This window comes from Pezoporus wallicus, unplaced genomic scaffold, assembly GCF_028554395.1.
Source record: "Pezoporus wallicus isolate ANWC-B61680 ecotype Strahan unplaced genomic scaffold, APGP_CSIRO_Pwel_v1 scaffold_14666, whole genome shotgun sequence".
Taxonomy (NCBI): domain Eukaryota; kingdom Metazoa; phylum Chordata; class Aves; order Psittaciformes; family Psittacidae; genus Pezoporus; species Pezoporus wallicus.
Window position 1 is genome coordinate 229,209 of NW_026637956.1, and position 17,652 is coordinate 246,860.

Sequence of the window (17,652 nt, forward strand, 5' to 3'; positions counted from 1 at the left end):
CTCAATGACCTTTTTGGTGAGGCTCTTACACCCGTCAATACAGTGCCTCTTATACACAGCTCTCGACAGGTTCCAGATGAAGGTAGAACAAAGCTATTTTTGCTCTTTTCAGCACTTAAGGCTTTCTGCAATTCAAGCCCAGCTTCCTGAGAGCAAGACACAGCACAGGGGTGGATACTGCTGCCATCTCATCAAGCCAACACGGTGATGGAGCAGAACAGGAGCAAACCCATGTCTGTGACAAAGCCAGAGTGAGCGGGTGCACCGAGCGCTGCAAGTTACAGATATGGAGGCTGTGATTCTGCAGGGAGGAGTGTGTGAGGAGTTAATACATGTGGGAGGATACAAGGAACCAAAACCAGCCCAGCAGAGAGCAGGCAAATGTGCTGTTTACTTAAAAACCCGAGTGCACTGCAGAAGTGCTCCATAGCAGCAGCTCCACCGCTCAGTGCTGCCCCCAGTAGCAGCCGCTTCCAACAGATGGTACAGTTTTCAATGCTCAAGTTGTCTCCTGTGGCACACAGAAACCTTTGGAAGACAGCAAGGGAACAGGAAAAACAATAACCCCAAACCAAAACCAGCAACAACAGAACAGTTTTGAGAAATTCAAACTTCTTCACAAGATTCAGGGGAAAAAGAACCAAGACCACTGTTACAGTATAAACACGCCAATTCATTCATTTTTACTGATGGTTGCATTTATGAATTTCATTCTCGTGGAAAAAAAAAAAAGGGAATAAAAGGAAAAAAAAATTAAGAAAATAGCTATTTATAGAAAACAAAACCAAAAAAAAAGGGCTCAAACAGAAAAGAATCTGTGCTGATGCTTTTGATGAGCAGTCCGATGGCATTAACCATTACCTGTGCAAGCAGGCATGCTTGAAAACCTGTTTTGAGTGCTGTAGCTTCAGTTCCACAATCCAGGGTTTCCTTTATGGTTGTTGGAAAAGAAAGAGCCTAATAGTTTCATACTGTATTTATTTAATAACTAAAATTCACAAATAAAAAGATACTTGCAAAGTCCTTTAGTTCTGTCATCCCCTCCTCCTCCACTCTACTGCTTTCAGACCCATATGCATAAAAAATGGGCTTGGATTTAACTTTTAACTGTTATATGATTGGTCGTTGGAGCTGAAGCACCAAATGGAGAAGATGCTTTATGGAGATGAGGGTAGAACCCTTTGCCTTCCCACACACATGTTGGAGGAACATAGGAGATGTACCAGTGCCCGGACTCCTCTGCTCCCATTTCCCCCACCCAGAGCATTCCTTTCATTTTATATTTCCTCTGTTAAGTGACTGACTGTAGCCTCTTTTTTCCCCCTTTCTGTCCTCACACGTTGGACATTGTTCATTCCTTACTCCGCCAGGCTTTCAGTCAGTGTCAAGTAGGTCCTGTTACAGCTCAGTGCTAGTTGGTTTGTAATGGGTCTTTTCATTTCAGGTAGGTTTGTGTGTCGATTCAGAAGGCTTGCTTATTTTCTTCCTTGTTTGTATCTGCCAAGCTGCTGGATAAGGCTATTCATACTCCAGGAACTGTTTGTGATAGAACAGCAAATATCTGCAAGAAAGCAGAGGTACAGTTTCAGCTCTCTGCTATGCACCACAGCAGACTAGTGTTTCCATTCATGCAATCCTAAGAAATGAAGGCTATTAATTTTGTTTTGCTTTTCAATTTGAAGCCATTCCAGGGACATGCCAGCTCCCTACAGTAACCATGGATGAGGAGGAGGACAGCCAGCTGACACAATTTCACCAGCAACTCAGGAAGCTGAACAGTTTTACATCAGTCAAACCTTCTTCTTGTACAGAATCCTCTTAGAGCCTGAAAGCTCTGGATGTGTTGGTGCCCAGACAGGGAGCATCCATTTAACAGTATCATGACACAAAACACAACAGAGGTGCTTTAACTGTTGCTTTGGAGTCACATTACCAAAGCATCAGACGTTCTGGATTATTGCAAACCGTCTGCCATTTACTGTTCCAGAAGCAGAATGAAGAACCAGGCATGTGGGGGAAGACTCACGTGTCCCAGTCAAACATCTCATGCTCAATCTGTACTCAAATCTGGTGTTTTAACAGGATGGAATTCTTCCTGTCCTTAATTACTTTATGTGTACTGCTACACGAGGGAGCCGAGTCCTCAAGCAGTTACATACCAGAGGGAAGTGGACTCATCTCTACACACACCACACACCAACAGGGTCACTGCCCGACCCTCTTAAAAAGCTTCAAAGCACTTTGGAGACTTTCCAGTTATTATCATTCCATCTCATGCCCTATGGAGATTCCCTTGTACAATGCAGATCTCCTTAGTGTCAGCCTGAAGCTTAACCAGGGGAAATGGACCAGAGCTCAAACCAGCCGGATGAGACGGATGGGCAACAGTTGTGTCGCGTCTCATCTCCTCCTTGCCTACGGCAATTTCTTCCACAGACATACCCCAACTGAGGGCCAGAGCTGGCCACTTGTTAGTGAATTAAAACAAACCCCTTCTGCTGCAGAAGTTGTCAAATCCTTTAGCACTAAAACTCAGATACTATAGGACAGGATTTACTTCATAGAATCATAGAATGGTTTGGGTTGGAAAGGACCTTAAGATCACCCAGTTCCGACTCCCTGCCATGGGCAGGGACATCTCACACTGAACTTCCTCACTGAATTTTGAAAATTGAAAATAAATAGGGAAATCTGTTAAAAAAAATATGACAAACTGAGCAATCCATGGAAATGTCAGGAATAAGTGACCAACAATAAATGCTTCTTTCTAGTACCAGGTCCATAGTTGAAAATGCAGACTGAAGACCTTTGATTTTAAGTTACCTTATTCTTGAAACATGCATCAGTCCCCAGTGCTTCCCATAAATGAGGAATACCAGGATGCTCCCCTTGCAAACTACTGCTCCGCACTCCCAATCCTTGCCTAATGCAGTTCCAGACACTGCAGAGTCAGCCGATCAATCACAGAATCACAGCACACCAGGTTGGAAGGACTTCTGTTGGAAGGGATCATCTGTTCCATCCTTCCCAGGCAAAGCATGACCCAGACTAGATGTTCCAGCACCCCGACCAGCCAGATCTTAAGTGTCCAATTTTGGGGTGTCCACCACTTCCCTAGGAGATTATTCCAGTGGCTGTTTGCTCTCAGTAGGAAATATTTTCCTCGTGTCCAGTTGGAATCTCTCCAAGAGTAACTTGTGCCCATTACCCCTCATCTTTTTCCCTGTAAAAAGGGAGTCTCCATCTTTGTAGCCACCATTTCAATATTGGAACAATGTCCCTCATCCTTCCCCTCTTCTTTCCACAAATCCAGGATTATAAAGCAACCCTCTGAAGCACTGATACATACAGAATTAGATATTCAAAGACAGCAATTATGTCTTCTCTATGCTGAAAGGGGTTTTTGAGTGAAAGTAAGGAAAACCTAACAAAATTCCCCTTCATTTCCCCTTTCCAGTTCACAACTTACCCTTCACTGTCTAGCACATCCTTAATGCTAGCCTTGGTGATAATGGCATCATCACACTTGAACCACTGGTCCTTGTGCTGCCGGATGAAGCTGGTATAGTGCCCGCTCTCCAAGGTTCCCTGGTGATTAACTACTGCAAACAAGGAATACCTGGTACAGGAAAGAGTTAATGAATATGTGGATCAAAATGGGGAAAAGACAGGCAAAAGCTTATGTTCAATAGCAATAGTAAAGAATGTGATCCAGTAATAAAACACCAGCTCTTAACATTTACTGGGAAGAGGACATCCTTGCCCAGGGACAAAACCCATGTTTTTTCTTTTCTGCCTTGTATTACTACAACAGCTCCAGGCTGATGACAGCCACCAGCTTTCCCAATACTGGCTACCAAAGATCAATTTGTTCTAAAATACATCAGTATTGATGCAATTGCACTGCATTGACCACCGAGTATCTGGTCTGACCTTCTATTTCCCCAAATTAGATACTCTAGTGAACCAGAAAACACATTTGTTTGGGGATGGGGAAGGCAACAGTCTTAAATATAGCTGATCTGAGATGGTTCTCGTGATAAATTGCTGTACTGGTTTAATTGTCCCTAATCTGGAAAGTCTGTACCTATTTTGAAATACTGAATACATTCAGCTTCAACTTCCAGCTTTCAGATGCCTGCTGGCCTGAAAATTAGCAGACACATCTCTGTTCCAAAGAAGGATACTGAAGTTCTTGGCTATTTTGTTCTAAAGTAAGATTATGTGCTTACTGGCTCTTTTTGACATGTTCTCCACTCTCTTTTTCTTAAAATGCTATTCTCACACTGGGATAGAAACACTGTAAAATAATCTCACTTGATATTGTCCTACTTCTGTTCAAAAATCAGAGCTCTTTTGACACTGTGGTGCCACAAGGCACCCATTCAGTTGACTCTCTACAGAGCCACTGATGTACAAAGTCACCCTCTTCCTAGTCGAGTCCTTTAATTTAACTAGGATGGACGCTGCTCTTTAGTCCTAGGTGGAGGGTTCTGAGGTTGCTCCAGCTACTGGGCCTCTGCACTTATTACCTAATCATCTTCACTGTTAATAACTTCTCCACTTTAAGACACATGCAAACCCCAGCAGTGCTCTGTTGGGCTGTCAGACCTTTGCTAGCACTACTAAACACCATACATCTAATGAATCAATTCCTGTAGGACCACATATAACATCAGGCTGGTATCTGTTTGTATGACAACGGCACCAAGACCTGGTTAGGTAGTTTTTAAATCCATCTATTGTGTGATTCCTATTTCTTAATGAAACATTTAGTGCCAAATGAAGTGCACTGAAGAATTTTAACACACAACATCAGCTAATGACTGTAGCAAACTTATCTTTCTTTTTTAATAAGGTTTGTGTGACCACGTCTATCCCCATAAAGCTGTAGATATTTGTTTCAATTACATACCCTTTACATTCTTGAGCCAGTCCCATCATTTATTCCAACTGGAATGAATACCTAACCAAGAGACCTCACAATTACTGGAGTTCTCTTGGGACTTTGAATGTCAGTGTTCTATAAACTTTCATTCAGTCCTCTGGAACTCCCTTTGCTATTGCAATTGAAACAGGATTATTTAAAGAAAACACCCATCCCCTTTAATATTGTAACCATAGCTTTTAATTCTGCTCATAGACCCATTGCTGGGGTTATCACCTTTGGATCTGGAAGTCAGCTGCCACAAACCCACCAAAGGGTAGGCAGCTGTCACGAATGAAGCTTTACTTTGCCACAGTTCAGACTTACTGTGCTGTCAAATATGGTAATGCACTTCACACTGCAGGATATACAGCAGACTCTCTATCTCCCTTCTAGAAGCCAACTACCTTTCACAATAGGAGTCATGGAATGTACCACTTACTTATTATCATTGTTTAGACTATCCGTCGGCTGCTGGTATTGCCCGTTCATTCTGCTCTCTTTACTGCAACACACACACACACAAAAATCCAGTCACTTAAAGCAGTGGCTTCCCAAACCAAATAGGTTTTACACGACAGAGCCCCTTGCAGAATGCAGGTCCTTATTCAAAAGCACAACGCTGCTCAGTGGCAGAGAAGGGCTGATTAGGATGCTAACGATGCTTTATTTGTTCTCACAGCAGTGCTACATAAGAAACATCATTTCTGCTCCTGGTCAAGGCTTCAGTGCTGCAAATACAGATTTATTTATGTCAAATGCCCTATCCAAAAAAAGCTTAAAAAGAGGTTAAGGAAAGATTTGTATTTTAGATCGGGGAAAAAATATCTAATTACATCAATCCTTTATCCTGTGATGGATCAATCACCCTGGCTCTGACTTGTAAATTCATTTTGTGTTTTGGCAGCAGCAATAGGATTATGCTGTTGATTTCACAGCCGATGAAATTCAGACTACTGAGTTATGCCTGCTGATTATTCCCATCTATATTCCATTATGCTTGATACCTTCCATCAGCAGAGCCTATTCTATCCAGGGAGAATTCACTACAGAGGAACAAGGAAGTATTAGAATCTCCAGAATATACTGGAATAAACCATATATTCTTAATGTAACACTGTTTAACAGAGCTTCAGGGCTCTCTTTTCTCTCCTAGTAGAAGGATCTACTTTTGCTCTGGATGGAGTGAGGGTGGGTAAAGCTTAAAATTCTTAGTTAAGATTTCAGCACTAAATACAGCCCCTGTGTGTTAAGAGATGCCACATTTTGGGGCTTTCCTTATATAAATAAAACCTGAATATCCTCCTGTATATTTGAACAGAATACCTGTCAAACACTCATTACCTCAGCTTATTCAATTCCTTTCATAAAGGTATATTGATATAAATGTCACATCTTTCACATGGGGGTGGGAGAAGTCTTCCTGTTAGTTTAAATACCAATTCAAAACAGCTATTTTAATCTAGACCATGCTTTTTAATTCTTGCAGCATTCTCTGAACAGAAGCTGAAGGCACAAAACAAAAAAACCCTCCAATTTTCATGTGTGCAGGAATAAAGAGGAAGGGGTTTTGTAACTTCAGAAATCCAAGGTTCGGCTTTAGGTTATGTCTAGTCTGCCTAATTACATATGGTGACTCGTGGGTGGGCACTCGAGTAGTGGGACTGAAGCAGAGATCTGAAGGCATGATGGAGCTGAATTCTAAATTTAACATGCAACCACAAACAGAACACATAATATATAAATACATATAAAAAAGTTGAAATATCAAGCCTTTTCCAGCACATAAAACTTAGTATTTTATCTAAAAATGAGTTTAGAAAAGATAACAAATTGCAAGGGGAAGCTTACAGCAGAAGGATCATTATACATACTGTTCTATAACCTTGATTCAAGGAGGTTCCATGTTTCATGCTGCACATGTATGAACTGGTAAACAGTTCTGTCCAGGTCTTTGGGGGATTTTGAACTTGGTACACACCTGGAAGCCATGAATGGTGTCATGTCCAGCTCCAGCGGAAACGAAACATACGTAGTGATCTTTCGCCTCAGTTTGGCTGAGTGTTCAAACCGCTGGAGACAAAGTGGAGGAATGAATTTATCCTCAGAGAAAGGCAACATTTTCTGTCTTATTTATACATGTCCTAAGCTTAGGAACAATAACATGAAAACAGATTAGCAGGCAGGAGTCCAGGGATATCCCCAGACCTTTCCTACCAACTATATACGGACTGGGAACCCCTATGTAAATGCCAACATATTTCCACCAGGAAAATAAATCACAGTTTGTTGGGAAGAAAATACAGCATTAGATTGTTTACTTTAATATTTATAAATATAAACTTATTCCAAACTGACATTAAAATACATTAAACAGAGCACACACAGCCTTTACCCAAACCACTGTTCATTTGTACTACGCGCTATTCAAATAGATGGCTGCTGCCTACACAAGCACAGAGAACTGGTGACAATGAGAGCTTGCCATCAGATTCACACACTTAATCCACTCATCCAATCATCTCAAGTGACAGGAGTCAAGCCTACACAGGAAAACCAATTCAAATTCAGGCAAAAATGGCATATGAGAAGAAAAAAGCCTTGTCCCTCTGCCAAAGGAGCCTGCAATCCCCACCATCCTCTCCTCGTCTTCTCCATTGAACATTAAATGGAAACAGGAACAAATACCAGAGAGAGATGAATGAGTTTCTATTTAAAGGCAGCTTCTCTCCCCGTTTCTCAGAAATCCTGCTCTATTTACACTTCAAGTTAATTATTTTCCAATTGTGGTGCCATAACAATTCCCTAGCAACAGATCCAGCCGTGGAAAGCTGAGACTTCTGGAATCCTTATCAGTTGTGTTTCGTATTTTACTGTAACCCATGAAGTTAAATTGGCATTTTGCATGGACAGGACAACACAATCACCGAGGAAAAGCCATTCATTTCCCCAAGGACCATAAAATCTTCAGTCGCTTTGGATAACACACATACAGAACTGAGTGTAGGGAAGGGGCTGAGCACATTCACAGTGCCTTGCCCAGAGACAGCAGCATCTCCTGGGTGTACCTTGCCAACTACTCTGCAATAATAAATAGAAGATAAACCCAAGAGCCCAACACCCCCAGAATTCCCTCCAAAAGCCAAGCAGCCAGCCAAGCACTCCTGAAGCCTCTAGTTACTCACACAAGAATGCTTTCCAGGAAGATCACAGCCAAAAAAACCAACAAAGGAATTGTGCTACTATCTCTTCCAGTTTGGCTAACATCTTTGGCATGTAACATTGCATATCATCTTGGTTAACACTCAAGATGCAATCGAGTATCTAGGGGTGACCATCTGAAAGCGCGATTGTCCCAGACAGTCTGTAAAGGCCTGTAAATTACAGGAGAGGGAATTCTTTTGACCTGTAACACCTTTTCCCAGTAGAAAGCAGAATACAAACCTAGGGCATTCTGTTTTCATGTCAAGACCTCATTTCATTAACAAGCTTCTTTACAAGCCAGACTTTGAAAACCAATTTTATATCACTGCTATGCTGGATATGGAGTTGCTATGGAATTTAACAATTCCAGACTACAATCATTTCTTGCACACAGTCCATGACTTCCTCAGTGGGACCATGACACTAGTTACACACATCATTGGATTTTTCAGTAGGAACATACTGACCTAGCTTAGATGCTACAGCAAAGTTTAGCGTGCACTTTGCCATGACAGCTACAAGATAAAGGTCTCATTCCAATGCTATTAAAAATCATCCAGGTGTTTTACAGAAGTCCAAAACCTAGAAACCCCATAAAAACTGAACAACCGAATGAAGTCTCTGGAGTAAACGGCTGGAGTGTGTGCTCTTTCAATCTACCATTGCTCAAATGGAAAGAGAAGCAATAGAAGACTTCATTTGCACAGAGCATAAAGGCTGCTCTTTTAAAAGTCTATTTCCAGTCACCATGATTGCAGGTAAAATGCTGTTTTCCTTTACATAGCTCATCTGACATTAGTATCATCATCAGGAAAGCAGAGCTGAGATAAGGGATTATTAGTTGCTACCTAGCAATGAGAGGACTTTGTCACTCTGTCCCAGGGGACACTCAGGACCCTAGAAGTCTGCATCTGAACAGCTCGAGCAGATCATAGATGCAGATAAATTACCATGGTGGCTGCTTCTGCAAAGGCCTGTGGCATCACTTTGCAAGGACACAGAATGACCTTCATCATCTGCTATAGCCGCCTACTTTGCACCACAGTCACCTTTAGTATTTAAGGCAGAAACTGTACTGGACTAAACTATCTGGGGGCACCAGTTATGACATTATCTCCCCATCACTGCATCTGACATAATCTGGATTGTAAATGTTGAAAACTACATCTCAGCTGAGAAGATACAAGAAGCTTCTCCATTGTGATAACTTTTTCATCCTTCCACAGAGAGTTCCTCTGTGGCATTCTTCCAGTAGAAGAGTGGGGTAAAACTGTTACCATGCAGGATGAGTAAGTGTTTCTGCAGACTGGTTTCTATGCTGGTTCAGGTATTGCGCTGGCCTTTCACTTTGTTTCTCAATTCTGCTTAGCTGGATTCCCACAGACACACTGCAAAGCTACATTATAGATAATGTAATACTATCTTAATAGAAAATCTAGCTGGGCATGCAAGCTGTTCTTTATATTAGTTTATGTCATAAAAGATTAGTCAGTGAAAGCCAGAAGAGATGTCCAGGAATTTAGATCATCCTCTCAGAGAGAAATACACATCCTCTGCTCTGTCTGCCCCCTGTGAACTTACTTTGAGATGAAAACAGGCCACGATGGGTAACTTCTTCATAGTGAGTTGTTTGGTAGATTCCTGGTAGCTATGGCAACCACTACATTTGATTTTGGCACTGCTTCCTAGATGTTCTGGCCTTGTAAACCTGAAAAACCACATTGAAAAGCAAAGGGAAGCACAAAACAATCAGATGTTTTTCCACATATGCTGAAAACACTTCTCTTGCTTTTACTTCTGGGTCACTGGCGCCACAAGAAACAGTTCATGGCTTTTAGCTGTCATTTTGAACGCGCCCAACATCTATAACAATGCAAAGTGCTATGGTTCAGATAGCCAAATCCGACATATATCACTGCTCTGCTAGGGAATGCTGCACTGAACTGCATCAGTGTCTGAGAAAGGAGCTAAATGTTGCTTCATGCCCTACAACAGGACAGCTGATTTTCATATAGAAAGCAAAGATCTTTCCTCTTCAAAACCAAAAACATTGATACGAAAGTTCTGAAGCGAGATGACACGACTTGTGGGCTCAGCTGCAAGACACTCTTCTGCCTTGCAGCCCTCTAGGGCTAGGATCAAAGCTCCGAGATGGAAAGGGCTGTAAACACAAAGTTCTTTTCAAAACACGGACATCTTCCAAGGAAACCCTAGTGTTGACAACTAGAAAAATCTCTTTCAAAATGTTCAGACAGAACTGCTCAAGGGAGCTCTAGGAAGAGACCATTACAGAGCAGAGAACTGCTCAGAGAAAATACGACTTCTATGTTCTCGCAACACTAAAGCAAAATCCCTCTTCTTCAGAAACTGTCAGCACAGAAAAGGCTCAGAGAATGGACTGGTGAGTCTTTTCCTCCCAAGTTTAGACTTCCATGGGGCATATAAATCATCTCAGAGGCTACTTTACATCCAGATGTAAAGAATGAATGTTTTACATTAATGCACGCACTAAGCACGTGAGGGCAACATGGTATCAGCTCATCACTAACCCTACCTTGTATCACTCTGTTGATGGCCAACGCAGCCTCCAGCATTAAATGATGATCACAACCTCCTGTTGTTTAATTAACAAGATTTCCTTTACCTAGCCTCTGTATTATAGAATCATAGAAGAGCTTGGGTTGGAAAGGACCTTAAGATCATCCAGTTCCAACCCCCCCTGCCCTGGGCAGGGAGGCTTGACATTAGACCATGTCACCCAAGGCTCTGTCCAACCTGGCCTTGAACCCTGCCAGGGATGGAGTGTTTACCACTATCATTCTCTGGTTTTGATTTTGCTTGTGATTTACTTCTTATTCTTCTCTCTTAAGTCTGTAAACAGGCTTACAAATTTGGTGTAACTGTTAGGGAGTGCCTACGTCTTGCTAGTTTTTGTCATATTCCTGCTCAATCCTTTCTTCTTCAAGCCAACTTCCAAGTTGCATGGCCACACCGGTTGACATGAAGTTACACACGTTCCTTGTTTGAATCTAACCTGCTTTCTAGCTTTTGGGTTAAAATCCAGACCCATCTTCTTTATCCATTACAGTTCAACTTCTTATCAAAATCCATCCTCTTTGAGAGTATATTTGAACCTGGATGTTTTCCCTTCCCATCTCTCTCTGATCCTACTAATCCCCATCTTGAAGAAAACCACCAAAATTCGACCCTTTTGGCCTCTTGATGCATTCCTGCATCAGCATTTTCTCATTTGCACTAATTCCCTTTTTCTCTTATTGATCTTAAAAGTATCAAGAAGGTTAGAAATCAGATGTCACAGGACATGATGTTTTACTTGAGGAGGATAAGCTTTGCCCCAGGCTACAGTTAACCTCTTCCTCAGACAAGTATCTTCAACAGATATCTGCATTTGCCACAGGAGAATGACTTCCAGATCTGTTAAAAGATCCAAGTTAACTGTATATGAAGCTATAACATTCTCCCCAGTCACCTGTTTCCAAGATGCCCAAATTTCCTGCTCAGAATGATCCTTTCTTTTTGAAAGCTAAACTCCTTTAATTCTGAATGTGATCCTCACAACTACGCTGTAGCAGTAGCTGACCCTCAGCTCTGCCTAGAGCACAAATCAGATTCAGACTTGGTGTTGTAATTCAGATAAATGTTAAATGCATTGTGAACTCTTTATGTGCTTGCTTTGCTGACACAACCAAGAACATGGAGACAGACACCAGTGGTTTTGATTATTTCAACCCACATTGCCTGGCAGCAGCCACTGCAGAATCTGTTTTCTTCTTGCATCGCATGGCAACTGGTTTTGATTGCTTATTGTGAGATCAATTGTTGCTCTGAGCCTTCCTGCCTTTATCACTTTCTCTTATAGACTAAAATCTGTATAAAAAGTGCTTCTTTACCCCACCACATTGTATTTGTCTCATTTCCTACCTTCGCAAGCAGTCTGTGAGAGTGGTGGTGCCTGATACATGGCTTTCCCCATTCACGACACTGCCATCACTCCCTGGACTCAGTGGCCAGAACGGGGTGGAGGAGCCTGGCAAATCCAAACTGATGTCCCAAAATGGGTCTATCGTTGTGGAAACGCCACTAGGAAAAAGAAAGCAGTTTTAAACACGTTTAAAGGAAGTCAAATTAACAACCCATCAGGTACTTTGAAGAACTCGGGATCTACATCACCCCTAGAGGGCACTCAAAGATGACAGAAAACAAGAGTTGTTGCTCCAGAGTATCTTCCCACAACTGATTGGTTTTCTGAATACTTAAAAGCCATATGGTTTCAGGAAACGTCTGTGATATACTCAATGCAAAATATATGCACTTAATACATTCTCCTGCTCACTGAAGCCCTGTGACTCAAAGTGAACAAGCAGGGCTACTTGAAGACAGAGGTACCACTCATACAACTGACCAGTATAAACCAGCTGTGATGACAGTTACACGCAATCCAGCTAGTTTAGAAGCAGAGGTGTCTGGTCATGGCATAGAAGACTGTGTTTAAGGTTACTCTGATAAAGACAGAGCCAAATTTTGCTATAGAGTAGTGAATTGAATTAAGCTTTGCTGCTCCTGTTAGCATCTCCTACAGTGTGTGGAATTTGAGAGACCAAAGTAGTGTGTGTTCTCAATCAGATTTCTCTACAAGACAGTTGAAGACAAGCCAACAGCTAAACTATGGAGGAAGCTTCCCAAAATGTTAACTTGCATTGAATCAAGCCTTTTCTTTCAGCATTTACATTGTTAGGAGAACTTTAGGAGTCTGAGCTCCTATTTGGAAGTACTGCCTGTTTGCACTCCTTATTCTTCTTCTTTGAGTTCTCTCTTCCTCTCAAAGCAGTGTCTCTCACTCTGCAATCACGTTCAGCCTGCAATACTCTGCCTTTTCTTTCAGCTTCATTTGTGCAAAGGTTGTCACTTTTCAAAAGAAAACTTCTTTTGTCCAAGTTTCATCAATGCTAATATTGTGTCATAACACATTGAGCTTTTCATTATCATAGAAGGATCCTGTGGCTCTACCAGGCAAAGAACAAGATTTCCTATGTTTTCCTTACAGTAAACCTTCTGCAAATCTCTCCAGGAAACTGAGAACAAAAGCAGATTCAAACAAGCTCAGAACAAGTCCATCTGCAGGACATGGGTATGTAATTATAAAGAATGCAAGACAGAACAAAACCCAAGAACTCCGACTTCTGCACTATGGCAATACCAAACATGTTGGATGAGAAGTTAACTTGCTCCAGTACACAGAGTAGAACAACAGACACGTTTTTCCCCGCTCTTGTCAAATGTTCAATTGCTGGTACCCAAGATTACAAGAGATATCAGCCTCTTTGAAACCTCTCCTGATGATACAGCAGGCTCCTAACTGAAGGAAAATATGGTTTCATATCAGAATTTTCTTCAAACATAGTGGCAGTTACATACTTGGAAACCCAAATAAGTCTTTTCCTCACAAACTTGGAGAAGAACTACCTTTTACAGGCTAGTAAAAGGTCAAAGAAGCCTGTGGTACTTTCCAAGTGGCTTTTTTGGTATGTCTTAATAGAGATCAGTTAACTGGTAACTGATTGCATTTAGCTGATGCTGTATTTAAACAGTTCTTGTCTTGCTGGAACTTTGCTAGTATTTTATTGGCATTCAAGAAAGAAAAGACTCGGTTGCACTGGAGGATGTAAAGATTCAAATCAGAGTTCAGAACCAGAAAAAGAAGTACTTACTGGCAGACTTGACAGGTAACATCAGACTGCAGTCCGCCTGTGAAGATTTGGTCTATGATGCAGTTACAGTGGTTGGGGTTGTTGGCCTTCTTCCCATTATCATCACCTGGAGGAATGCAAACACAGACTCAGAAGTCAAAAATCCTCCGAGGGAACAGTGGTCGTCTTGGACTGCGTCTTCAGTAACTCTCTATAACTTAACAAACACATTGCAAGTTCACATTGACAATATAGAACCCTGAAAATGTGCATTGAAGGAAAACCAAGAAAACAAGAAGAGAACTCCTAGAAAACACAAAAGACAATCAGAAAGTGATTAAATACAGTTAACTTCTGTAGAGGTGAAGCTTTAAAGCCATTATCAGCTGTTAGCCAAACCCTTTTGGGGGTATAGCCCCCTTTAGAGAGATTTGCTTTGTCTTATCCAGTATAAAGATCAGTTCCCAAGATGAACGGGTTCTCAAGGCGGTTCATGAAAATGAATATTTAAGCTACACTTAAGAGTGCCACCATAAACACTTGTACCTAAGCAAGTGGCCAGCTCTTCACTACAGAAGCAAAGGTTTCTGCTTAGGCAGAGTATTCAATAGCACAATATTTTCCTAAATGAACAGAGAAAGGAACCATCAGCAAGTGCTACTCTCTAATTCTCTGCCAGTCAGCTTCTGAGAGTAGAGCGAGGGGGGGTTTGTTAAGACCCATCAATCTCCAGCCTGCTGTCTGTATCCTGTCCTTTCACCATCAGTGTGGACTTGCCATGCAAGTTTCCACCAGCGAGAAAATGAAAGATATCCTTATCTGAAGCAGGAAAATAAGGGCTGTGTCTTCCTCCAGCTTCTTCAGAGACACAGCAATCTTCTAAGTTCCCAGGGGGCACAATGAACTCATACCCATCTTTCAGCCACAATCAACTATCACTGCAGGAGCACAGCAGCTCATTTTGAGTGCTGAGATTAGGCCAATTCAGCTCTCAAACTATCCAGAACACTAAATAACCAAAAATTTCTTGGCATAGTTCTCAGCTTTGAAGCATACTCCTTCCAGTCCCCATAGATGATATACTACTTTGATTTCCAAGACTGTACAGTGCTTGTTTTCCTTGGGCAGAACAGATGCAATTGGGCTTGCTTCGTACAGAGAGATGCACACCCAAACACTGCATCAGCTGATTGTTTTGTAAAGTACATCTTCAGATGTCTCCCAGTCTCTTACAACAGAAAGCAAAGTTTCACCAGGTTTTCTCATATCTTTAACTTACTAGGAAGCATTTAATACCTGAAACACTAAGATGCTGACTCCACAAATCACAGCTATTACTTAAAACCGATTAATCTCTAGTCAAGTATGTAATGAAACCTCAGCTGAAGGCCCTAACAGCATAGGGTAAACCCCACCACCTTGTGTCTAAGGTGCTCTAGGCTGGAGTGTTCTTCAGCAAGAAGGAATGTGACTTCTTTCCCAATGAAGCTTCAGTAGTTTGTTGAGAAAAGCAGATGTAGGTGATACCTACCAAGCTGCAATGGACCACTTTAGTTAATTCGATCCTCTCACTCAGCTGCCTGCTTGAGAATCTTGTTTGAATTGTCAAGAAAAGCACATTGTGTCCTGAAAATGGCTCTTGAACAAAACGCACTAAAATTGGATTTCAAATGTAGGAAGTTCAAGCGGGGTTATCAGACTCAGTCTCGGGCAGTTCTTGATGGGAATTTCAGCTAAATCTTACTGAACTGAAGATCTTTAGAAGGTCTCAATTACGCTAAGCTAATGAATGGAGGTACAGAGGCTGTACAAGACATCCTTCACCTTTGGAAAAAAGATCACATATAAGCTTTAAAGACTACATGTGGATTTCCAAAAAAATTACTTTAATGCTTTCTATCCCTGTATTTAAAACTCTACTTTTCCTTTTTAAAGGAAAAAAAACCAACCCTGTCACATCCTGGTAATCTCACCATTTGAAACATTACTTTCCCTCTGGCTTGTTTCAAGGGGGCAGGAGCAGAGAAACAGCAGCAAGAGATTTCCCCTGGACCACAGGTATCATCCCTGTTGGACACTGTTAATAGACAGCCATTTCCGCCTACGGGAGAGAGCGAATACTCCCCTTCCAATTACACAAGTCAATTAGGATCAGTGACGAGAGGGTCTCCAAAGAGGCTCCTGCAAGCTTGTTCCCAGCAAAACAGAAGGGTATTACACACTCAACATTATTTCCCATGACATTTGGTTGGAAAGAAGGGAAAAAAACATAAGAGTTAGATTACCACCTACTCACACTTGTCAATATGGAACAGATGCTGAGAGGAGGTATATTATGCAGCTGAGAACTAGAAGCTGCTAGATTGTTGTGCTCAAGTTAAGGCTCCCTTCAACATTTGTGTCTTACAAAACAGGTTTTGGTTTAATGCATGTTTTGTTTTTAAAGCTGCTCATAAATGCATAAATCAGTAAGAGACTGGCCAGCGCAAGCCTAAAACCAAGCTTGAAAATACATCCATGTAGAAAGTGACTATGAGAATGGCAGAAAATGGGAGTTTAGAAGTCTGGATTCAAATTAAATAGCACTCTTTTAAACCAAAACAAACAGAAGTTACTACATCTCTGCAAGAACCAAGTATATTAACTTGTGTTCAAATACATAGGAAGAAAATTAACTCCATCCCAGCTGAAACCAGGACAATATTTAACATATTACTAAAGGTAAATCATATGTAACAGCTATAATTACTTTTTAACATTGCTTTTGCTTTGAAATTCAGAAGTTTTGCCTCCAATGTCTTTGTTTCCAATGAGAAAGGAATTTAAAATTGCCAGATTTTTAAGGGCATTTATCAAAACAAGACATTAATGCTAACTTTTCTGCTTTCCTTTGGCCCCCAGTGTTCTGCACAAGCACTTGTTGTTCTTTATGACAAAGCAGGGTACACATAGATTTAGATAGATCATAGCAGATGACATGTTCCACAAGCATATGCTTTATCAGCTCCTAAGAATATCATGCAGCATTGAGAGAGCACGGTAGTGTTTTACTCCCAAACCTCAGCATAGCATTCTTTCTGTCATGACACCCAGCTTCACATTTGCTTTGTAGCAGTCCTTGTTGAAGATGAATGCAGAATGCTTTGTGAAAACCAGATAAATGAGGAATGATCAGCTTTAAAGTACTACTCTGTTTTTGTTAGACAAGTAACATTGGCTGAATAAAGCTTAGGATAAAAACACTGGATTACCTCCATTTTTAATCTTGCTTTTTGAACCTTTGTGTACAAGTGCATATCTCAGCCACTCTCTGCTGCTTTGACTGTTGTGGCTCTTGCAATAAGAAACAAAGTCAAACCACAGCCAGTGATTTCACTGGGCTGAACATTAACTTGTGAACTGCAGCCTTGCTCCATACAAGAAAGTAACAATTCTGGTCTCAGTATCTCCAAGTCTGACTATGTCTGAGACAAAGTCAGTCAGCTACAAAGCATCTGGATGACTGGAACCTCACTGTCATGGGAGCTTGCAGAAATAGCCATTAGTTATATTCCTCTACAAATGAAGAGCCCTGGAAGTCCCAAAAGATCCTACATGAAGAATGGGGTATACTTTGTACTTGTTCTTCATAGAGTCTAAGAAAACATGCAAGAAGCAACAGATCAATATCTGACCATTTTCAGCATCTTCTCTAATCCAAACGTACATCAAAGTAGTTGTGAATTTGAAAGCCTAAAGGCAATACATGCCAAAGTCCAGGTGAATCCTTAGACTTTAGTACAAAGAAAATGACTGTTCTCTATACAGCCAGGC

At 41.3% G+C, this 17,652-nt stretch overlaps 1 protein-coding gene across 3 annotated transcripts in view; it reads right to left on the reverse strand.

The window, feature by feature from the left end:
• Nucleotides 1–961: 961 nt before the first annotated feature.
• Nucleotides 962–17,652, reverse strand: part of LOC130598745 (ubiquitin carboxyl-terminal hydrolase 22-A) — a 100,556-nt gene continuing 83,865 nt past the window's right edge. For all 3 annotated transcript variants that reach the window (XM_057408490.1, XM_057408489.1, XM_057408491.1), the window contains 7 exons: nucleotides 13,861–13,966; nucleotides 12,074–12,232; nucleotides 9,713–9,839; nucleotides 6,909–7,000; nucleotides 5,370–5,432; nucleotides 3,470–3,619; nucleotides 962–1,561 (listed from right to left, as the gene is read on the reverse strand). In XM_057408490.1, coding sequence (XP_057264473.1) covers nucleotides 1,519–1,561; nucleotides 3,470–3,619; nucleotides 5,370–5,432; nucleotides 6,909–7,000; nucleotides 9,713–9,839; nucleotides 12,074–12,232; nucleotides 13,861–13,966 — 740 coding nt within the window. In that variant the 3' untranslated portion in view covers nucleotides 962–1,518. The remainder of the gene's footprint in view (nucleotides 1,562–3,469; nucleotides 3,620–5,369; nucleotides 5,433–6,908; nucleotides 7,001–9,712; nucleotides 9,840–12,073; nucleotides 12,233–13,860; nucleotides 13,967–17,652) is intronic.